Genomic DNA, 23,473 nt, shown 5'->3' on the forward strand with positions numbered 1-23,473 from the left:
TTCCCATGGCAACAGAACAATAGGTGAGGCCTTTAGTGCCTGAGACCCCATGCAAGGGATGTGGGAGCATGGGACACATGAGGGAGAGGAAAGACCGAAGCATCAAATGCTGCAGGGCCCGAGGCTGAAGCCATTCTTCAGACTGACTGGGGTCTTCTGCTTCCCACTCAGTAACCCTCCAGGACAGGAAAAGAGTGAGGGTGTGTGGGGGGTGGTGGGGGGGGGGGGTGAGGTCACCAAAGTGGGCAGGGAGGGAGGGGAGTCCCAGAACGAGGGAAGGGGAACTGGGAAAGAAAGATAGGGAGGGAGAGGAGCAAAGGAAAGAGGGGTAAAGGGAGAGAGAGAGAGAGAGAGAGAGAAAATGACACGTGTGGGAGCGAGAGAGAAAGTGAGACGGAGTTAAAGAAACAGTGAAAGAGGGACAGAAATAGTAAGAGGGAAAATGAGAAAGAGATGGGAGAAAGAGAAAGGCTATCATGAAACAGGATAACAGAAAGGGACAGGAGAAAATAGCACAGAAAGGGGGGAGGGAGGAAAGAGGGTAAGGAGAAGGAGGGAGACAAGGTTGGGGGGGGGGAGAAGAAGGTCGTGAAGAAGACAGAGGTTGTTGGCATCTTGGTGAGGGAGAGGGTAGTGAGTGAGGGGAAAGGGGTGGGGAAGAGGGAAAGTGGGAGAGAGGGTGGCAGAGCAGGAAGGGGTGTGTGTCGGGGGAGTGGGAGGTTAAAGAATGAGGGGGGAGGAAAGATGGTGTGAGAGGAGCAGGGGGAAGGGATTGAAGAATGAAGGAGGGGACAGGTGAGTGAGTGGGGGGAGTGAATGGGATTGGGGGTGAGGAATGAGGTGAAGGAGTGGGGGACCTCGGGAGTGAGCTGGTAGGGCAAATGAGGGAAAGGAGTGGGGGAGAAGAGAGGGGAGTGAGTGGCTGTGAGGGGAGGAGGAAGGGGAGAGGGGTTAGAGAGTGGGGAGGAGGATTGGGTGTGAGGGGGAATGGATGTGAGGAGTGGGTGTGAGGGGAAGAGAGAGGGGGAGTGGGTGTGAGTGAAGGGGTGAGAGAGGGAGTAGGTGTGATGGTAGGGATGAGAGGAGGACTGGATGTGAGGGGAGGGGTGAAGGGGATGGATAGTGGGTGAGAGGGGTGAAGGTAGTGGGTAAGGGGGAGGATGAGGGGGAAGTGGAGAGGGAGGAGGAATTGGGTATGTGGGTGTGAGGAGAAGGGTGGGGGGTTGGTGAGGGGAAGGTGGGAGGGAAAGTAGTAGTTGAGGGGGAGGGAGGGGAGTGGGGGAGGAAGGGAGGGGGTAAGTGGTGATGTAGAAAGGAGAGGGAGAGGTGAGAGTGAAGGGGGTGGGGGAGTGGGGAAGAGGGAGGGTTGAAAGGGGAGATGGTGGGAGGGAGAAGGGTTGAGTTGTGGAAGGTGAGGGGAATGCAGGAAAGTGTGGGGGAGGGGGAGAGTTGGTGAGGGGAAGGGAGATGGAGGATGTTGGGAGGGGAAAGGAGGGGGAGTGGGTGGGGAAGGAGGAGTAGGTGGGGAATGAGGAGTAGGTGGGAGGGGAGGAAGAATGGGTGAGGGGGAGGAGGAGGAAGTGGGTGAGAGGAGGGGAAGCTGAAGGGGTTGTGGGTAGAAGAGGAAGGGTATAGGTGGAGGGGAGAATGCATGGTTGAGAAGGGGAGGGAGAGGGGATGTGGGTGACTGGGGGAGGATGAGGATTTGAGGGGAGGGGGAGCAGGTGAGAGGGGGAGGGAAAATGGGTGAGGGGAGGGGGATTGAGTGATGGAATGGGAATGGGTGAATGGAGGAAGTGGACTGGAGGTTGGGGAGTGAGTGAGGGGGAGAGAGTAATAGAAAGAGGTGAGAGGGGAATTGAGGTTGTGGGGTTGAGGGTGTGGTGAGAGGTGTAGGGGATTAAGGGGTTGGAAAGATGGGGAGTGGGGGGAGAAGAAGAGGTGGAGTGGGATAATTGGGAGTGGGGAAGGGAGAGTGAATGAGGAGGAGTGGGGAAAAAAGGGAGGATGTATGGATGTGGGGATAGTTGGGGGAGAGGTGGATGGGATGTAGTGGGAGGAGAAAGGTGGATCAGAGGGTGTAAAGAGAAGTTGGAGAGTGGATGAGTGAGTGGGAGATGGGGGGCAGAGGGACATGGGGAGAGCTGAGTAAGAGGGGGAGATGGAGGGTGTGCAATAGAGGGGGAGTGGGTGAGAAAGGAAGAGAGGAGTGAATGGCAAATGGGAGTGGGATGGACAGAGGGAATGAGGGGAGGGGTAGTGAGATATGGGGAGTGGAAAAGGGAATGGGGAGTGGGAGCAGAGGAGAGGGGGAATGAGTGAAGGGGAGTGGGAGATGGGCAGTGTAAGAGATGGGGAGCTGTCATTGGAGACTTAATTTCACAAATAGTGACTGGCACCTCCTTACTTCAAAAGAATTTACAAGAGTGTGAGTTGGTCCAATTGGGGAAGAGATTGTGCCTGGAGGCAGAGGAGGTAGGGAGGTCTTAAATAATACTTTGCTTCAGTGTTCACCAGGGAGATGGACCTTGGTGAATGCAAGGTCAACGTACAACAGATCAATCTGCTAGTGACAGTGGTTCTCAACCTTTTTTTTTCCATTCACATACCACTTTAAGTAATCCCTATCCCTTGAAAAAGTATTCAGATGGAAGAGTCCCAGGAATAGATGGGATATCCTTAAGGATTTTACAGAAAGCGGGGGAAGAGAGTACCAAGGCATTGGTGATGATCTTTAGGTGCTCTGTGAATAGTGAGGGTAAGTGAGTGGAAAGAAAAAGCTTGAAACCACTGTTTTAATTGTATCTAATTGACTCATTATGTGGACGGTTTCATAACTCAAAAGGAAATGGGCCAATGACAATTTTTCTCAAGCAAAATATTTCAGTAACAATTGAGTCTGGAGCAGTGATTCTCAACCTTCCCTTCCCACTCACATCCCACCTTAAGCAATCCCTTACTAATCACAGAGCACTTGTAGCATAGGGGGCTGTGAGTGGAAAGAAAAAGGTTGAGAACCACTGTGCTAGAACATAGTGAAGTGAAGAGGAAGTGCTGGATCTCCTTGAAAGTATTCAGATGGAAGAGTCCCAGGAATAGATGGGATATCCTTAAGGATTTTACAGAAAGCGGGGGAAGAGAGTACCAAGGCATTGGTGATGATCTTTACATCCTCCCTGGCCACAGAAGTACTGAAGATTAGTGAATCACAAATATAGTCCATTGTTCAAGAAAGATAAGAGGGAGTATCCTGGGAATAGTGAGTCTTGCGTCAGTGGTGGGCAAACAATTGCAGAGGATTCTTAGGAAAGGGATTTAAGAGCATTTGGAGAAGCATACTCTTCTCACTGGTAGTCAGCATGAATTTGTGAAGGGCAGGCTATGCCTCACAAGACCAACTGAGTTTTTTGAGAAGTTGACAAAGGAAATTGATGAAGGTAGAGTGGTTGATGTGGTGTATTTGGGTTTTAGTATGGTATATAAGGCTGCCACAGTGGGCTCATTCAGAAAGTCAAGGATCCTTGGCTGTGTGGATTCAGAATTGGCCTGCTGTGGTCATCGATGGAAAAGTATTCTGCCTGGAGGTCAGTGGCTAGTGGAGTTCTGCAAGGATCTGCTCCTTGTGATTTTTTTTCATATATAACGTATTGAAGAGGTGGAAGGGTTGGTCAGTAAGTTTGCAGATAATACAAAAGTTGGAGGTGTTGTGGATAGTGCAGAAGGTTGTCATAGTTTACAACAAGTTATAGACAGGATGCAGAGTTGGGCAGATGGAGTTCAATCCAGGTAAGAGTGAAGTGATGCATTTTGGAAGGTCAAACTTCAAGGTGGACTACGTGGTTAATGGCAGGATTCTAAACAGTGGGGAGGAACAGAGAGATCTTGGGGTCCAGGATACATAGGTCCCTCAAGGTTGCCACACAAGTTAATAGGGTGGTTAAGAAGGCACATGGTGTGCCTTCATTGGTCAGCGGATAGAGGTTAAAAGCCATGAGGTAATGTTGCAGTTCTATAAATGGAGTATTGCATTCAGTTCTGGCCACCTCACTACAGGAAGGTTGAACGTGCTTTGTAGAGGGTGCAGAGGAGATTTACCAGAATGCTGCCTGCATTGGAGAAAGGTTGACAGAGCTGGGGCTTTACTCTTTGGAGCAATGAAGGATGAGAGGTGACTTAATGGAGGTGTATAAGATTATGAGAGGCTTAGATAGAGTGCACCTTTTTTCCTGGGTTGACAATAGTAAATACCAGAGGACATCTATTTAAGGTGTGGGGAGGAAAGTTTAGGGGAGACATCAGGGGTATTTTTTTTCAGTCAGAATAATGTGTGCCTGGAATGCATTACCAGGTATGGTGGTGAAGCTGAACAAAAGACACTTAGAATAAAAATAAAAATAAAGGGTTATGGGTGTGAGGTAGGGAAGGGTTAGACTGCGGAGTATGTTTACACGGGTCAGCACAACATAGGGGTTGATGGGCCTGTACTATACTGGAATGCTCTATGTGTGTGATGGGATGGATGGGTGGGGAGTTTGTGAGGGGGTGGGATCCTTCCATTGCTTACAGAGTTCTGTGTGTTCCCGACACGGGGCTGGGTTCTCAATCCCATCCTGAGTGTCATGAACCAGAGATTCCCCGGAGCCAATGGAAACATTGTGTTTCTTCATCGAGGCTTTAGTCACATCCTTGAATCTTTCCCTCTGCCCGCCTGGAAGTCTCAGCCCATGACGGAGCTGGGAGCAGAGGGGGTGTTTCAGGAGTTTGGACCCAGGCCTGGTCTGACCAGTAGACTGACTGGATGCAACTGGGACCTTTGTTATGTTTGGGTGAGTTTTCATCAATTGCCTCTGACCAGGCACTTTGTTCCAACTCATCTAAAGACACCACCATTCCCCAGTCACCCAGGGAAGAAACAGCACCTTTGGTCCAATTTACCCACACTGACCAAACTGTTCCACCCATACTAGACCCATGAGCCTGTGTTTTCCCCACACCCCTCTAAACCCATCCTATCCATTTACCATCCAATTTTTTTCTTCAACGTTGCAATAGTCTCTGCTTCAACCACCTCCTCCGGTGGCCTGTTCCAAACACCCACCACCCTCTGTGTAAAACATTACCCCTCAGGCTTCTATTAAACATCCTTGGTCCTCTGGTTACCAATGACCCTACTTTGGGTAATTCACCCAACCCATTTCTCCCATGATTGTGTGCACCTCTATGCGATCACCCCTCATCCTTCTGTGTTCTAAGGAATAAAGTCTCAAGCTGCTCAACCTCTCCCTATAGCTCAGGCCTTCGAATTGAGTCAACATCCTCATCAATCTCCTCTGTACCCTCTCCAGGTTGATAACATTGCGGTCATCCCAGGACTAAGTGACTTCCTTCTGCTTTCTCCTGGATAGGGTGTTGAGAATGATAGTCAGGCTTGCCTCACTCATGTTTGGGGGCAGTTTGATGATGGAGTGAGCAGAGCTCCTGCCTCTCAGCTCAGGGGAGCTTGGTTTGAGCCTTTGCTCTGGAGCTTTCTGTGTGGAGTCTGCACATTCTCTCTGTTTGAAGGTTCCCCCCTCCTCCCACCACCCAAAGACCCATGGGTTAGTGGAATAAATTGCCCCGTGTGGGTGAGGGTGATATCTGTGAGAGTGCAAGGGGGCGTGGGGGGAACTGGAATGGGCCGAATGCCATCCAATCTGTGCACAATGTTTCTTCTGCTTAGATGGCTCCGAATCCCAATCCAGCCCAGGAAAGATCCAATCCGGTTCTTGCCGGGCGCCATCTCTGATCCAACCCACGTTGTAATATCAGCGAGATGAAAATTTACTCAAATTCTTGCATCCAGGAGTGTGAGAGCGGGTCGGTCTCTGTGGCGCAATGGACGAGCGCGCTGGACTTCTAATCCAGAGGTTCCGGGTTCGAGTCCCGGCGGAGATGATTATTAGGAAAATAATTAATTTTTTTAAGCACGTTCCCCTTCCCAAAAATATTACGCACAATAATATTTGCAGATTTCTGCCGTTTCCAGGCCAGGACCGGCGGCCGTCAGGATGCCGTTGCAACCCTTCCCTTTCAGAGCGCAGGGCACGGGGCGCGGCCGAGAGACCGGGGTGCAGGGAAGGACAGAGAGGGGTTGTGGCAACTGTCCCCATCTTCTGAGACGTTTCGGCTCCATCCCTCATCTCTCGCCATCTGCTGCCCCCTCTTCTCTCACCACCTTCCCCTCCCTCCCTCCTGACTCCCCCGCTTTAAAACAGGGACCTCCCTCTCTATAATGTCTAATACTCCAGCCCCTCTCCATAAATAGCGGTCTCTATCGCCCCACCAATCCACATCTCACCAGTTGTCTGTATCCCCTCTTGATAGTTCCCGCTTTTCTCTTTGTATCAGCCATCTATCTTTACCCCATTTATCTGTCCTTCCTCTCCCTCTCCCACATCTGCCTCTCCTGATGCTCCAACGCCATCCAAATTCGGTGTAGTTGGTAAAGTCCGCGTGTGTGTGCTTCTGTTGGGAGGGAGAGGAGATTCAAAGACCGGCCCCCTCAAGACGTGCCAGGTCTGGTGCCGACGGAGCTGAGAACTGTCCGCGGTCCTGAAGGCGAAGAGAACTGACCAGGGTGCTGATTCCTGAGTGAACCGTCCAGGGAGCTGAATCGGACTGAACGGTACAGAGGGCTGAATTGAATGAACCGTCCAGAGTGTTCAATCTGACGTGAACGTCTAGGGTGGTGAATCCGGAGTGAAACATTCAAGGTAATGAAAGCGGAGAGAACCGTTCAGGGTCGCACTCGTTTGCAGCCAATCCTGGAAATTTAGCACTACGGGCGGCGGTTATTCAACCCATCCAAGTTGTGCTGTTCCAGAATGTGCCTCCCCTGCCCAATCTCTAAGAGCCAGGTAGAATTTCTACTTATCAGCATTGCAAAAAAGAAAACTGTATTCAAGAAAAGGTAATTATACAAGAGGGACAAGTAAACAAAGAAAGACATTTAAAGAAACTGACAGTGTAGGACAGAAATAAATATTCAATAATAAATAATGTGCAAAGTAAGACTCCTTACTTTGAGTCTCTGAGTCTGTTGTTGAGGAGTCTGATGGATGGAGGGGTAGCAACTGTTCCTGAACCTGGTGCTACGAGTCTTGTAGTATCTATACCCCTTTCTTGATGGCAGCAGTGATAACAGACCATGTTCTAGCTGATGAGGATCCTTGATGATGATTGCTGCTCTCCAAAGGCAGTGTGCCATGTAGATTTTTCTCGATGATGAGGGAAGTTTTGCCTGTGATGTACTGGGCTGTGTACAGATGAGTTTCAGGGCTTTCCACTCAGGATTATTGATGCCCTCATAACAAGCTGTGATGCAGCCGGTCAGCACACAACTACAGAAGTTTGCAAAGGTGTTCAATGTCATACCAAAACCTCCGCAGCTTCCTGAGAAGTTGAGGTGCTGGCATGCTTTCTTCACTATGACATTCATGTGTTGTGTCCAGGAAAGGTCTTCTGGAATAGAAATTTAAATTTGCACACCCTCTCCACCTTGGATCCCTAAATGATTGCTGGATCATACACCTCTGGTTTTCTCCTCATAGTCCACAATCAGCTTCTTGGTTTTGCTGACATTGAGTTGTTGTTAGTAATCCATTCAGCTGTTTTCAACCTTTTTCCTCACAGCGACAATGTTCCAGTCCTAGCAACATCCTGGTAAATCCCCTCCACACTTTCTCCATATGTCTGGATCATTTGGGGATGTAGTGACCATAATTGATCCTGGGGTCCAAATGGTGAGTGACACATTTCCAGTAACCCTCCCTGCCTGTGTCTTAGGTAAAATAAAGTATCCCGACTGCCTGTTTATCCCCCAAATCAAACTGTCCCTTTCCTTTAAGGATCAGCAGACTTTGTCTGGACTCCACTTCCCCAAATTCAATATGTAATGTTATTCTGTATTGGCCATTTCCCTTTCCAACTGCCAAGAGCTTCACCTTGCCACAGTTGGCTGATGCTGTCTACAAGACCATAAGATGTGGGAGCAAAATTAAGCCATTTAGCCCATCTAGTCTTCTCTGCCATTCGAATCATGGCTCATACACAATAACACCAATTCCTGATGGCAGCAGTGAGAACAGAGCATGTTCTAGCTGATGAGGATCCTTGATGATGATGGCCAGTCAGCCAATGTTCTATCCATGCTGGTACCTTTCCCTTAATGCAGTGGGTTCCCATCTTGTTTAGCTGTCCCCTCCACTGTCCCCTCCCATCTTGTTTAGCTGACCCTCTGACTGAAGAAATTTCTCCTCACCTCTGTTCTAAAGGGATGTGCTTTTATTCCAAGGCTGTATCCTCTGATGCTGGGCTCTTCCACTGCAGGAAACATCATATTCACTCTATTCAGCCTTTTCTATATTCCGAATATTAACACAAGAAACCCCCCCCCCCATCCTTCTAAATTCCAGCGAGTACAGGACAAGACCCACCAGATGGTCTTCACACATTACCCCTTTCATTGCCAGGGTCATTTTGTAAACTTCTTCTTGCCTCTCTCCAATACCAGCACATCCTTGGGCCAAAACTGCTCACAATACTCTAAATGTGGCCTGACCAATGCCTTGTAAAGCTCCAACATTCCATCCCTGTTGTTACATTCCAGTCCCCTGGAAATGAATCCTATCATTGCATTTGTCTTCCTTATCACCAACTGACCCTGCAACTTCACCTTCAGGGAATTCTGCACTGGGACTCCCAGGTCTCCCGGAGCTCTGCTTTCTGAATTCTCTCCCGATTTAGAAAATAGTCCACTTCGTTATTCGTTTTACTACAGCGTACACTTCCCTACATTATAATCCATCAGCCATTTCTTTGCCCCTTCTCCAAGTCCCCCTGCAGACTCCCTGCTTCTTCAACACTATCCATCACCACCCTCCCCCCACCTATCTTCATATCATCCACAAACTTGGCCACAAAACCAACAATTCTGTCATCTAAATCAATGACATAGAGCGTGAAAAGTAGCAGACCTCACACAACTGCAATGGAGCATCACTAGTCATCGGCAGCCCCCTTTATTCTCACTCTTTGCCTTCTTCCAATCAGCCAATGTTCTATCCCTGCTGGTACCTTTCCCTTAATGCTGTGGGTTCCCATCTTGTTTAGCTGTCCCCTCCACTGTTAGATTTCCTATCCCTACTGTTTATTTACTTCTGAATCATTACTGCCCAAAATAGAGGGAGAGCAGGATGCTGACCCTGTGGATCTTGCTGGTTACAGCTCCATCACAGAAATACCCTTGAAAAAATGTAATATAGTCTGATGTGATTGACCTTGAACAAACCCACACAGATCTTCCCTGTGTCTTTCTGAAGGATGGTTATGGTCCCTCAGAATGGACATCTATGACTTGCCACTGTTATGGACATTTAGCATATACACTACAGTCACTATGGACTCGTAGGGGATGGAAGGAGGTTGTGTGTAGGAAGTGAGTGTTGATGGGGGGGGGGGTATAAAGGCCATGTTTTATGAGCATTTAGAGAAACACAGACTCTTTAGGGGAGAGTCAGGGGCAGGTTGTACCTCACAAGTCTGATTGAGCTTTTGGAAGCAGTGACAAAATTGTGGAAAGTCAGGTGGTGGATGTGGTCCATATGGATTCTAGTGATGCATTTGACAAAGTCCCACATGGTAGACTCATCCAGAAAGTTATAAAGCATGGGATCCAAGGAACCTTATTTGCTTGGATTCAAACTTGGCTTGTTTGCAGAAAGCAGAAAGTAATTGGAGATAGGACGTATTCTGCTTGGACGCCAGTGGCCAGTGGTGTTCCACAGGAGTCTGTCCTGGGATTTTTATGAACGACCTCATTGTGATTTTATAAATTACGGATGAAGAAGTGGAGGGGTGGGTTGGTAAGTTTTCAGATTACACAAATGTTGGAAGTGTTGTGAATAGTGTAGTCCAGTGGTTTTCAAACATTTTCTTTCCACTCACATGCCACCTTAAATAATCCCTATGCCATAGGTGCTCCGTAATTAGTAAGGGATTACTTAAGGTGGGATGTGAGTGGGAAAGGAAGGTTGAGAATCATTGCTCTGGACCCAATTGTTACTGAAATATTTTGCTTGAGAACATTGTCAATGGCCCATTTCCTTTTGGAGTTATCAAACTGTGCACATAACGAATCAATTAGGTATGATTAAAACAGTCATTTTCAAGCTTTTTCTTTTCACTTACATACCAGTACTTAGTCAGAGAAAGAGAAGCAAAGAAGAGTCCCCGAGTGTCCATAGATTCACCTCCTGCAGCCACACAGAGTCCAGTCCAAACCAGTGGCAATGCAAGCTCCAGATCCAAACATCCAACACAGTCAGGAGCCCCTCAGCACCTCTGGCACCCCCTTGCACCCCAGTTCCGATACCTGGTACCCCTTCAGCCAATTTTGAAGCAGTCTCCAGCAGTCCACATCGCAGCCCGTCTCCCAACAGCATCTTCATCAGCCCCCAGACGTGGTGGAATCCTTGCGTCAAGACACCAGCAGCCCGCCTCTTGCCTGGATCTTTATGAGTTGGGTCATTACAGGAAGAATAGGGTTGCACCGTTGGCATAGCAGTTTGGGCAATGCCAACAATAGGGACTGGGGACTAAGGAGTTGGCACGTTCTCCCCATGTCTGCGTGGGTTTTCCCCTGGGGGCTCCAGTTTCCTCTCGCCATTCAAATGTACGGGGTGTAGGTTAATTGGGCAGAACAGAATCATGGGCTGAAATGGCCTGTTACCGTGCTGTATATCTAAATTTAATGTAGATGCTTTGGAGTGGGTGTAGAGGAGACTTACCAGAATGTTGCCTGGATGGAGAACATGTCTTATGGAACAAGGTTGACAAGATCTCTTTGGAACAACAAAGGATGAGGTGACTTAAGTGAGGTGCAGTATACAGTATAACAGAATGAGAGGCAGAGATAGGGTGGACAGCCAGCACCTTTTTCCTGGGGGTGACAATAGCAAATACCAGACACATCTGTTTAAGGCGGGTGCAGGAAAGTTTAGGGGAGATGCCTGAGGTAAGATTTTACTCAGAAAGCAGTGGGTGATTGAAACGCATTGCCAGGAGTTGTGGTGGAAACTGGTAAAATAGGGACATTAAAATGATAGGTTCATGGATGTGAGAAAAATAGATTATACTGGACAAGTTTTTCCAAAAGGTTTGCTTCCTGAAAAAAATTGTCAATTATGATGACTTCAGGCTGAATGCAAAGATAATTTCAGATTTGCTGTATCATGCAGGAAGTTGGAAAAATATGAAATTAATTTTTATTGAATTTACCACATTTAACCACATAATGATCCTGATACTTTGCATTGAGTTCAACTGATCTAAAAATGTTTTGCCTGTAGGAAAGTATTCTATACTGAGCTACTATAGACATCGATGTACACTCTGTGGAATCTAGTGCAAGACTGACCCCTCCAGGCTTGCATGCTGGGCTTATATACATCACTGGTCTGTCACATGGACAGGAAGCGATGTCATCGGCCCAGATTAAAAACCTGTGTTGGATGCAGGTCAATTTTCTACATTTTCCACAGCACGTCTGCCATTTTGGGAGCTGGTTCGCTTGCTGGTAAGTGGGTCGCCACATGCCTAGGGTTTGTATCAGTCACCAATTTTACAACCAAAGTAGAGCTCATCGGCTTTCTTAATGAGGGCAGAAATGCTGCATCTTTGACCCTAAAGCACGTACTCGCCACAAATGTAACATAATATATTGCAGCTGTTACGACATTGATGAGACATTTCCACTGCTACTCTATTGCCTGAAGAACACGTGCATCAATATGCGTTCAATTACATCAGTGTAATGCACAGTATCTGTATGTGAGCTGGTTTTATAGTCTGTCTGCCTCTATCCTGACCAAACATGCCAAGGCCTAAGATAATGTTGCAAAGTACCTTCGCTGAGTGCATGCCCAGGCATGTTTGGACTGACCAAAACAGCTTGCTTTCTGGTCACGATACTAGTAGACTTAAAATATGAAAAGGGCTGCATGGCTTGGAGTTTATCAAATGTGTTCAGGAAAGTTTTCTAAATCAATATGTACCAACTAGAGAGTCCATTAGGCATAGAGAAAGGACAAGTGACAGAAGTATATGTTGGTGGTGATCCCAGGATATGGACGATGGAGAATGGGTAATGTCAGGGGGAGGGGGTCTGACCCTGTCTTGCTGGAGACGGCCTGCACGTGTGTGGCATGAATGTCCTGTCTCTGATCAGCCTGGGTGTTTCAGTATCCGCAGGCATGGGCTGTCAAGCAGTTGTGGATGGGATCGGACACTGTGCAATATTACTTCAGGACGTGAGCCAGGTCAGTGATGATAGTCCCTGCAGTGACTCCTGGGATTGGGATAAGTGACCTCAAGACCCCTTCCACCACCTTCCTTCATCCTCGAGGTCTTTGCCCTCCAATTCTGTTTCATATGTAAACAGTTATGCAGCAAAAAAAGTCTCAGGGTTGTGCATGATGTCTTAACAATATATCTGAAATCACTTCTGGCTTTTACCCTCTAGATGGATCTATGAGGCCACCACCACATCCAATGGCCAATCCTCCCTCCTCACTCTCACCCAATCACTTTGGCAGGGGTCAAGTAAACCGGCTGTGCAGGTCCACCTGGTGGCTGGAACATGACACTGCAGCATAACCGAGGACATTGAAATTCCTGATGTAAAATGCTGCTGCAGGTCTCATCCGTGATAACTCAAAAGGTCATGTAATGGGGGGAAAAACAGGTCAAGAAGTCAATCTGAGATTCAGAGGTCAGAGAACGAAGTAGCAGATAACACAAACTAGACAAAAATGTAAAATATTTTATTCTGTGTGTGAGTGAGGGTGCATTTGTAAAAGTTCTCTTTACAGTTTCATCTTAGAACAGTATTCACAGTTGTATTTACATAAAACAGAGAAAATGGGAGTGTGGAAGAGAGGGCAAACGTGGTGGAAACATGAGGAGGGAGAAAGGCACTGAGAAGCTACAGTAAAGAGGTGGATGACAAAGTGAGAGAGTGAGAATGAGAGAGAGTGAGAGACAGCGAGAGTGAGAGGGAATGATGACAAATGCAGAGAGCGATAAATGAGGCAGGTTGTAGGAGAGGCAGGGGGAGACAGGCAAAGAAAGTGAGAGACAGAAGTATCATAAAATTAGGGAGCAAGGAATTAAAGAGAGGATTACCATTGGTAATGAACATGCGGGAATGAGAGCCCCCAAGGTCAGTGCATCACATAAGTCAGGGGTCAGTCAGAGGGGAGAGGTCAGAAAGTCGGGGAAGGGACAGTCAAAGAGCAGGGGTCAGAGTGGGGAAGGGGGGCCAGTGAGTGGGTGAGGGGTCAGTGACAGGGGGAGCAGTCAGTGAGTGCGGGAGGGGTCAGTGAGTGGGGGAGATGGCAATGTCCTAGGGAGGGTTCAGAGGGAGGGGTGAGTGAGTGTGGGCAGAGACATTGAAAATAAATTAGCAGCGCTGCCTGAGCTGCTATAATGGCAGCGATGCCGCTGGTGTGGACCCAGGGAGAACGGGGAATGGAGACATAATGCTCTCCCACAGGATCCTATCACACGGTCCTGTAAAAGGAGCTGGCAGTGACCTAGAATCTTATACCGCAGTATCTGATGGCAGCGCCTGTGTTTGACAGTGGCCACGAGTGGATGCAGACTCCGGAGAGCAGACTGACGCAGGGGCACCAGTAATGGGGAGAACATTTCCCCCCACCCCCCTCCCCATTGAGAAGAAGCAGAGATGACCCTAGGAACAGTGACCACAGTGGCGGACCAGCGAGGGGTTCTGCAGCTGAAGAACATACACAGGTGACAATCTGTTGGCAACTTGCGGGCAATGAGTGAAAGGCCTTGGGCACTGCATGCTTCCTCGTTGTGTTGGAGGTTTGATTCTGGGCTCGCATTGCCGATGGTTTAAACTGAACAGGAGTCTTGTGCAGCTGCAAAGGCTGTGGGAGCGCTGGAGGGGAATCCACGGACACTCAGTGACTCTTGCTTCTCTTTCTCTGACTGTAAGGGGTGCTGTAATGGTGAATCTTTGTCCACCTATGGCAGACTAAAGGCAATTTTGTGCAATATTACATTACTGTTTTAATACATGACAATTAATGGTATCTAGTTTTGGGTGGGGAAGGAGTCAGTGAACAAGGGAGGGATCAGTGATGGGGAAATGGTGAATGGGAGAGGGGTCAGTGACAGGGGTTCAGTAACCAGGCCATGGGGGGAAGGGGTCAGGGGGGAATAATCGGTAGAGGGCTGTGACCGGGAGAAGGGGGGGGGGTTCAGTGACCGGGGAAGTTTGTGAATGGGGGGAGTGGGATCAATGAGTGGGAGTGGAGTGGGAGGGGTCTCTGACCTGGGAAGAGGAAGTGACTGAGGGAAAGTTCATGGAGCAGTCAGTGTCCAGAGGAGGGGTCAATTTCCAGGGGAGGGCTCAGTGAGTGGAGAATGGGCTAGCGACGGGGAGGGGGTCCCAGTGGAGGAGGCGTCAGTGAGTGGGGTGGGGTCAGTGATCAGAGTAGGGGTTTATTACCATGAGGAGTCAGTGGCCTGCAGTGGTGGGATGCCAGGTGTTGAGGTGAAGGTGGGTCAGACACACGACCTTGGTGACACAGCCATCTCCCATCCCTCCTCAGTCAGAGCAGACATTGGCAAATTCCTGTCCAACCCGTTACTTTAATCTGTTTTCTACCTCTGTTTAGAGGCGTGGGGTCAACGTGGCATCGTCAGGATGTCCCGGCCTCCATCTCCCTCCCAATCTCACCGCCGCAAAACCCTGGGCTCCAGCTCGTAGAACAGCAGGTAACTCTCACTGGAGACAACCTGATTGTCCTGGATGAGTGAGACTCTGCAGAGGGGAGATAGGGAGGTAGGAGGGGGGAGAGGGGGAGAGGAAGGATAAAGGGGGGAGGAGCAGGAGAAGGAGAAAGGGGAGAGGAAGGAGAGGGTGGGAAGGGAGGCAAGGGAGAGGAAGTGCATTGATGGGAAAGAGGGGTGAGAGGGAGGTAAGGGGAGAGAGAGGTAGAGAGGATGGGGGGAGGTAGGGTAGAGCAGGGAAGGGAGAGGAGAGGGTGGAGAGAGGAGGAAGAAGAATGGAATAGAGGAGGAAAAGTGGGAAAGAGGAGCAGATGAAAGGAAGGGAGGGAGGGGGCGGGATGGAGGGGAAGGAGAGAGAGGGGTTAGGAGAAGATGGGGAGGAGTAGAGAGCAACAGTGAGAGAGTGAGTGAGGGGTGAGGATAGATCCACTCTGACATCTGTCTCTAGATGAGGCTGATATCACAAGTTAAAGTTAGGAAGCTCCTCTGCCTTCTCAAAGGGGCGGAGATTGCAGGTTTCTCCATCACTCATGGGCCTACATTTGCTGCCCATGCCTGGCTCTGTTTCCATTGACCATGGAGACAGACTTGGAGGTGAGGTAATTCAAGGAAGCCACAGTGATGTTCTGTAGCACTTCAATGTGTGAAAGAGGAGTCATAGAGTCACCCAACATGGAAACAGGCCCTTCGGCCGAACTTGCCACTACTGACCAACTGTCTCACCCACACCTGTGCCACCTGCCTGCGTTTGACCCATTTCCCTCTGAACCCTTCCCATCCATGGGCACATCCAATTTTTTTCTATAACAGTACTTGTCTCAACTTGTACTCCTGGATCCCTCTGCTCTACGATTCTCCCCAGATCTCCACCATTCATTGTGCAGGTCCCATCCACGTTAGACCTCCCAAAATGCCACACACTTCTCGATACTTAATTCCATCAACCATTCTTCTGCCCACCTCCCCAACCAATCAAGATTCTGGTGCAATCTCTGGCAACCATTTTCACCATCACAATGCTGAACACTTTAGTGTCAAACGTTAACATGCCATGTATGTTTTCATCTGAAACAGCAATGGGTCCAGCACTGACCAATGTGGGACATCACTAGTCAACAGGCCTCAAGTCTGAGAAACTACCTTCCTCCATCATCCTCTGCTTTCTGCCATGAAGCCCATTTTGCTACCTCAACTTGGACTCCATCCAATCTAACCTTCCAGAGCATGCCTTGCTGAAATCCATACATATGATGCCCTTGTCAACCTTCTTGATCACAACTTCAAAAACTCAAACAGATTTAGAACATTCCAGCATAATACAGGCCCTGCAGGCCACAATGTTGTGCCAACTTTTAGAAACCTATCCCACAATAATCTAACACCTACCTGACCCACATAACCTTCCATTTTTCTTACATCCCTATGCCTATCTAAGGATCTTTCTAATATCTTTATTGAACCAGCCTCCACCACCACTACCCACAGCAATGTATTCCAGGTACTCGCCACTCATTCTGTGTTATAAAAAAACTTACCTCTGACGTCTCCCCCTAAATTTTCTTCCACTCACCTTAAATGGATGTCCACTGGTATTTGCTATTGTTATCCCAGGACAAAGGTACTGACTGTCCACTCTATCTAAGCCCCTCATGATCTTATATACCTCTATGAAGTCACCTCATCCTTCATTGCTCCAAAAAGAAAAGCTCCATCAACCTTGCTTCATATAACTTGTTCTCCAATCCAAGCAACATCCTGGTAAATCTCCTCTTCAACCTCTCCAAATCATCCACACCCTTCCTATAATGAGGTGACCAGAACTGAACACGATACTTCAAGTGTGGTCTAACGGGAGCACTGTAGACTTGCAACAGAACCTCAGAAACTCAATCTCTGGAAAATCCAGCAGCGTGAGAGATTATGGTTAACACGGATGGCCATTCACCCTGCCTTGTGTTGCCGTCGTGATGGGCCAAAGCAGCCCGCTGTTCTCTGGCAGTATCTTTTAATTTTAATTGCCGACATGACAAGTGCTGACGTCATGAGGCTTCCTTCCTTGGCCATTTGGTTCTTCACACTGCAAGGAGACGGTGGTCCAAGAAAATTTCCTGGGGCCACGGACCAATTTAAAATTTCTTGGCCAACGTTTTCGCACCACAGGTTCACGGGAGGGTTCCATTTACAATGTGGTGTGAAAAGGCCTACACATTGTATCTGGTACCCTGGCTAGCTTAAACCCTCCCCAACAGCTCTATCGAACCTGCCTGCAAGGATACTGGTCCTTCTCCAGTTCAGGTGCAACCCTTCCCCTTTTGTACAGTTCATACCATCCCCAGAGGAGATCCCAATTTTTCACGAACCTGAATCTCTGTCCTCTGCACCAACTCCTCAGCCGTACATTCAGCTGTCATAACTTCCTATTTTTGACCTCACTGGTGCATGAAACATTTTAAATTAAATTCAATTAATTTTTATTTACTTCCACAGCAGAAGCTGATTCCAGCCATTTAAACCCGTGCCGCCAATTACACTCATGTTAACCTACAACCTTGTACATTTTGGAGGGTAGAAGGAAACTGGAGCACTCAGGGAAACCCCATGCAGACACGGTGAGAATGCACAAACTTCTTTTGTATTTGTGAGACATGACATCCCAGATTGATCAGCCCTTGTCCTTCCAAGTACGTGCCTATTTCTCCCTCAGGAAGCTCTCCAATAAAAACCACAGATGCTGGGCTCACTGGCCTGTCATTTCTAAGCTTTACCTCAGCAACTGTTCCTGATTAGAGACACAACATTTGCCATCCTCCAGACCTCTGGAACCTCACCTGTACTTAATGACGACTCATAAATCTTAGCAAGGGCACCTGCAATTTCCTCCCCAGCTCCCCACAGTATCCGTGGGTGTATCTGATCAGGCCCAGGAGATTTGTCTACCTTCATAAGCATGTTCACAGATTTCAGGCGCATGAAGATGATAAATCCCCGAGACCTGCCCAAGAGAACCCTCGGGTGGGGTGGGAAGTCAGGGAGGAAATTGCGGAGGTGCTGGCAGAGACCTCAGTCACAGTTCACCACGGGTGAGGGGCCAGAGGACAGGAGGGTGGTTCATGTTGGGTCTTTGAGAATGACAGTGAGGACGAGTCGGGGAACTCCAGGTCGGTGAGCTTCATGGCAGAGGACTCAAAAGAAGGGCTCAGGCCCAAAATGTCAGAAATACAGCATTTCTGTGTTTTGACTATAATTGTAGCGTATTCAGACTTTCATGTTTCACTTCTGACAGAGAGGATCAACGAGAACTGGGTGGTATTCGTCGCCGGTAAGGACTTTATCAAGACTTTTGACAAGGTCCCACCCTGTGGGCTGGTCTAGGAGTGTCAGATTGCTTAGGGTTCAGGGAAAGTTGGTCAACGGGACCCTGAACTGGCTTGGTGGTGGGAGACAGAGGACGGTGGGGGGTTGTTGTTAGTCACATCAGAGGCCTGGGACAGTGGTGTACTTCAGGGGTCAGTGCTGGGTCCACTGGTGCTTGTCATTGGTAATGTTAGTGGTCTGGATAGTCAATCTATGAATGATCCCATAATTGGTGGTGTAATGGGAAGTGAGGAAGGTTATCTGGAATTACAACAGGATTAGGATCAACTGAGAAAGTGGGCCAAGGTGCAGCAGATGGAGTTTAACTTGGACATGTGTAAGGTACTGCTCTTTGGGAGGTTAAACAATGGCAGGATAGACACAGTGAATGGGGCACTACAGAGAGTTGTAGAACAGGGAGACCCAGGGTACAGATGCAGAGTTTCATCACAGTGGCGACACGGATAGAGAAGGTGGAGAAGGGATTTGGCCTTCATTGGGTATTGAGTACAAGGACGTCATGCTATACCTGTACAAGATGTTGGTGAGATCACTCCTGAAGTAATGTGCACAGTTCTAGTCACTTAGCTGTAGGAAAGATGTCATTAAGCTGGAGAGGATCCAGAAAAGGTTCAAGACAATGTAGCTGGGGGGGTCTGTGTTTTGGGAGAGGCTGGAGGCATGGGACTGTTGCCCCACAGATCACCAGCTGATGTAGTGGGATTTAAACCCAGGTCCCAGGTATAGTATAGAGTGAAGATAGATTGCAGCGGGATCTTGATTGGTTGGGCAGGTGGGCAGAGGAATGTCTTTTTTTATAATTTTATTTATAAATTTGAAACCATAAAAAATTCACATTGTATAATATAGCAAATCATTCCAAATACATGTGGTGCATATAAGAAAAAAGAAAGAATAAAAAGACCCCCTCTAACTCTCTACAAAGCAAAAAAAAGGATAGGACACTCCTTACTATAAAGCTTCTTCTGATATACAGAGACCTTTAGGAGAAAGGGAATGCCTGAGTTTCATTTAAATATTCATACTTTGTAAATATGGGCACCATATTTTTCCAAAATATATGGTATATATCTCTTAAATTGTGTAATTTTCTCAAGTGATGTGCAACTCTGAACTTCTGGCAGAGGAATGGTTGATGGAATTTAATACAGAGAAATGTGAGGTCTAACATTGGTAGAACCTAATACAGTGAATGGTGGGGGCGTGTTGTACAGCAGAGGGATCTTGGAGTGCAGGTACATAGTACCTTAAAAGTAGTGTCACAGTGTGGTCAGGGTGGTCCAATAGACATCTAGCACATTGGTCTTCATCAGTCAAGGTACAGAGAACAGAAGGTGGGAGGTCATGTTGCAGTTGTATATGGCATTAGTGAGGCCTCATTTGGAGTGTTGTGTTCACTGTTGATCACCGTGCAGCAGGAAAGATGTTGTCAACCTGGAGAGGGTGCAGAGATTTACAAAGATGTTGCCAGGACTCAGGGGCCTGAGCTAAAGGGAGTTGAGCAGACTGGGCCTTTATTCTGGAGTGCAGGGGGATGAGAGGTGATCTCATAAAAGTGCACAAAATGATGAGAGGAATAGATCGTGTGAACGGAAAATGTTTTGCCTTGAGTAGGAGACATGGGTTTAAGGTGGGGTCGGGGAGAGATTTAACCTTAGGGTAAACTTTTTTTAAACGAGGGTAGGTCGGTCGTGGCTATCCCTCAGGGTTCAGGATGATGAACTTTGTTCCATTTCCCACCAAGCAAAGGTGCCTGTGCATTTGTTTAACATATACTTAATTTTGCGCTACAAGAAGCACACAATACTTCACAGATCAATCAACAAATTCCAATGGCATGAAAGCCTCGATGATCGGAGATCGTGGGTAGTGGGGGTATAGAATGGGTGGCCAGAGGAGCCGAGTGAGGCAGGTACTATTGCAATGTTTAAGAAAAAAAATTGGACGGATCCATGGAAACGATGGGTTTAAGAGGGATATGGGTCAAACATAGAAAGGTGCGACAAGTGTGAGTGGGACAGTTTGGTCATCATAGCCAAGTTGGGCCAAAGAGTCTGTTTCCATGCTGTGTGACTTTACCCTGGACACCTAGATTATCACTGTGCTGTTAGCTCCACAGAAACTTGTCTTTTTGTGCTTTGAATGGACAATAAACAGGGGGTTGGGGAGGGGGGGGGTTTGCAAGACCATTGCCCTGAGTGAGGATGGTCCTCCTCCTCCCCTCTGTCCCTGCTTCACAGAAGCTGCACACATTTCTCCATGGGCAATTTGCTGGTACAGTCTTTACTCCAGCACCTGCAGATTGGAGAGTGGACCAGCAGCGATTGACACATTCAGAGACTGGAACACCCAGAGACTAATAACTAGCAATATAGACATGGATTGGGATGTCTCCTTGTGCTGGGAATGACATGCTGACAGGAGGGTGGCCCTCTTTGCCCCTGCCCCAGGTGGGTGCTGTCGATTGCTGTGCCTACCTGGAGTCGTTGTAGACGTGCCACTTGCTGGAGGATTTGCAGTAGGCGGTGTAATGCCCCCCATTCACTGTCCCAGTGTGGTTACATACTGCATAGAGGTCATACACACTGTTGCCTGTGGAGCAGACAAGGGTGGAATGGAGGGTCAGAGACACAGGACTCAGTACCAAGCGCCCCCCTGCAGACCCACCACATACACACACACACACACACACACACACACACACACACACACACACACTAGATATATGCGTGCACACATGCACCCACACCCACATGCATGCATCCTCGCGTGCACACACACGCACACAAACAAGTACACACGCTAATATGTGCACAGGCATGCAAAAACGTACACAAAAAACACTCTCAAACACAAATTCTTTTTTCTTTGGCTTGGCTTCACGGACGAAGATTTATGGAGGGGTAAAGTCCACGTCAGCTGCAGGCTCGTTTGTGGCTGACAAGTCCGATGCGGGACAGGCAGACACGGTTGCAGTGGTTGCAAGGGAAAATTGGTGGGTTGGGGTTGGGTGTTGGGTTTTTCCTCCTTTGTCTTTTGACAGTGAGATGGGCTCAGCAGTCTTCTTCAAAGGAGGTTGCTGCCCGCCGAACTGTGAGGCGCCAAGATGCACGGTTTGAGGCGAGATCAGCCCACTGGCGGTGGTCAATGTGGCAGGCACCAAGAGCTTTCTTTAGGTAGTCCTTGTACCTCTTATACTAACGCATGTGAATACATACTTGTATCTGAGAACACCCACATAAATACATGTACAAATAAAAACTCAAATACAGAAATGGAAGCATTACAAACACAAATATACACATGCAACTCAGAAAAACAACCAATGACTCACACTTCAAACACTTACAACATGATCACATGTAAGCACGAGCAGTCAATCATTGAAATGCTGCCCTTGCCAATACACACACACAACTCTTTCTCAATGTCTGTTGTTCTTGCATTGAAGAGAAGCATGGCATAGAAATAGGCCCTTCAGTCCACCGAGCTGTGCTGACTTATCCTCCCCAATCCATCTTATTCTCACCACATTCCCATCAGGTCCCCATCTTGCACAGATTTCTGCTTTCGAAGCAAGGCTTCCCTCTATAGGATCTTCCTGAACTTCCTTCCAAACCCTGATGTGCGGAGATAGTCTGAGCACTGGATCAGGGACAGGAGACAGAGTGGGATTGGTTGCGTTATTCTTGGTTTGGGAGATTGTGATGCCAGGTCCCAACTGTTCATATTCTACATCCACAACAGGATGAAGAGATCAAGTGTCATAAGTTCAAACTTTCTGATGATACAAAGCTAGGTGGCAGTGTGGGATATGGGCGTGAGGGTGTGAGCTGCTTCAGAGGACATGTACAAGATCAGTAAACACACAAGAATATGGCAGGTGGGGTATAAGGAGAAATTTGGATTTGGAATTGGCTTGCCTGCAGAAGGAAGAGAGTGGGAGCAGAGTGAAAGTATTCTGCTTGGAGGTCAGTGACCAGTGGATTCTGTAGGGATCTTTTCTGGGACCCCTGCCCTTTGTGACCTTTACAAATGACTTGCGACAAATAAATTTTGGATGGGAAGAGGTTTTTATCCCAGGGTTGAAATGGCTAATATGTGGGGCATACTTTTAAGGTGCTTGTGAGTAAGGACAGGGGGTGGATGTAAGAGTTAAGTTTTTCACACAGAAAGTTGTGGGTGCATGGAATGTGCTGCTGTCAACGGTGGCAGAGATATGTACAATAGGATCTTTGAAGAGACTCTTAGATAGGCACATGGAACAGAAAAAAATGGAGCATTATGCAGTCGGAAAATTCTCGGCAGAGAATGAAGGTTATAACAGGTTATAGACAGGATGGAAAGTTGGGCGGAGAAGTGGCAGATGGAGTTCAATCCAGATAAGTGTGATGTAATGCACTTTGGAAGGTCGAACTCAAAGGCAGAGAACATGGTTAACAGCAGGATTCTTAACAGTATGGAGGAATTGAGAGATCTTGGAGTTTATGTCTATAAATTCCTCAAGTTTGTCATGCAGGTTGATAGGATGGTGCATTGGCTTCATAAGTCAATTAAGTTCAAGAGCCATGAGGTAATGTTCCAGTTCGAGAAAACTCTGGTTAGACCACACTTGGAATACTGTGTTCAGTTCCAGTTGCCTCACTATGGGAAGGATGTTGAAGTTTTAGAGAGAGTACAGAGGAGATTTAGCAGGATGTTGCCAGGATTGGAGAATATGTCTTATAAAGCAAGGCTGATAGATCTAGGGGTTTTCACTGAAGTGGTGAAGGATGAAAGGTGTCTTAACAGAGGTGGATAAGATTATGAGGGGCTTAGATAGGAAGGACTGCCAGCACCTTTTTTTTCCTAGCAACATTCCTAGCAAATTCCAGAGGGCATCAATTTAAGATGAAGGGAGGAAAGTTTCTGGGAGATGTCAGAGGTAGATTTTTTTTTACACAGAGAGTGATGGGAGACTGGTGCAATCAGGACATTTAAAAGACTTTCAGATAGGCACGAGGATTCCAGAAAAATAGAACATTTTGGGTGTGAAGAAGTAGGGAAGGGTTAGATTGTTGTGGAGTAGGTTTCCATAGGACAGCACAACATTGTGCGCTGAAGGGCCTATCCTGTGCTGGAATATTCTATGCTCTTTGTTTACATTTACTTTATTGCAATAAAGGAAAGGCAACTTGCTGACAGTAACCGGCTGGGTCAGGGTGAACCAGGGTGTACAAGAGCAGGGTGGTGAAGGGGA

At 47.8% G+C, this 23,473-nt stretch overlaps 1 protein-coding gene, 1 long non-coding RNA gene and 1 other non-coding gene across 7 annotated transcripts in view; 2 read left to right on the forward strand and 1 right to left on the reverse strand.

Annotated features, from left to right (window-relative positions):
• Positions 1 to 49: 49 nt before the first annotated feature.
• LOC138764827 (uncharacterized) overlaps positions 50 to 23,473 on the forward strand; it is a 49,378-nt gene continuing 25,954 nt past the window's right edge. For both annotated transcript variants that reach the window (XR_011358324.1, XR_011358323.1), the window contains exons 1-4: positions 50 to 200; positions 2,416 to 2,475; positions 13,680 to 13,851; positions 17,347 to 17,468. This is a non-coding gene — a long non-coding RNA (uncharacterized lncRNA). The remainder of the gene's footprint in view (positions 201 to 2,415; positions 2,476 to 13,679; positions 13,852 to 17,346; positions 17,469 to 23,473) is intronic.
• On the forward strand, positions 5,861 to 5,934 carry trnar-ucu (transfer RNA arginine (anticodon UCU)). The gene has a single exon. It is a non-coding gene; the product is annotated as a tRNA-Arg (tRNA).
• LOC138764826 (ubiquitin carboxyl-terminal hydrolase 2-like) overlaps positions 14,699 to 23,473 on the reverse strand; it is a 41,075-nt gene continuing 32,300 nt past the window's right edge. For 2 of the 4 annotated variants that reach the window (XM_069941144.1, XM_069941142.1), the window contains 2 exons: positions 20,712 to 20,826; positions 14,699 to 14,874 (listed from right to left, as the gene is read on the reverse strand). In XM_069941144.1, the coding sequence (XP_069797245.1) occupies positions 14,769 to 14,874; positions 20,712 to 20,826 (221 nt within the window). In that variant the 3' untranslated portion in view covers positions 14,699 to 14,768. Of the gene's footprint in view, positions 14,891 to 17,306; positions 19,669 to 20,711; positions 20,827 to 23,473 lie in introns of those variants that run through there. The other 2 variants (XM_069941143.1, XM_069941146.1) reach the window with 2 other exon arrangements.

This window comes from Narcine bancroftii, chromosome 5 (genome assembly GCF_036971445.1).
Source record: "Narcine bancroftii isolate sNarBan1 chromosome 5, sNarBan1.hap1, whole genome shotgun sequence".
In the NCBI taxonomy this organism is placed as follows: Eukaryota; Metazoa; Chordata; class Chondrichthyes; order Torpediniformes; family Narcinidae; genus Narcine; species Narcine bancroftii.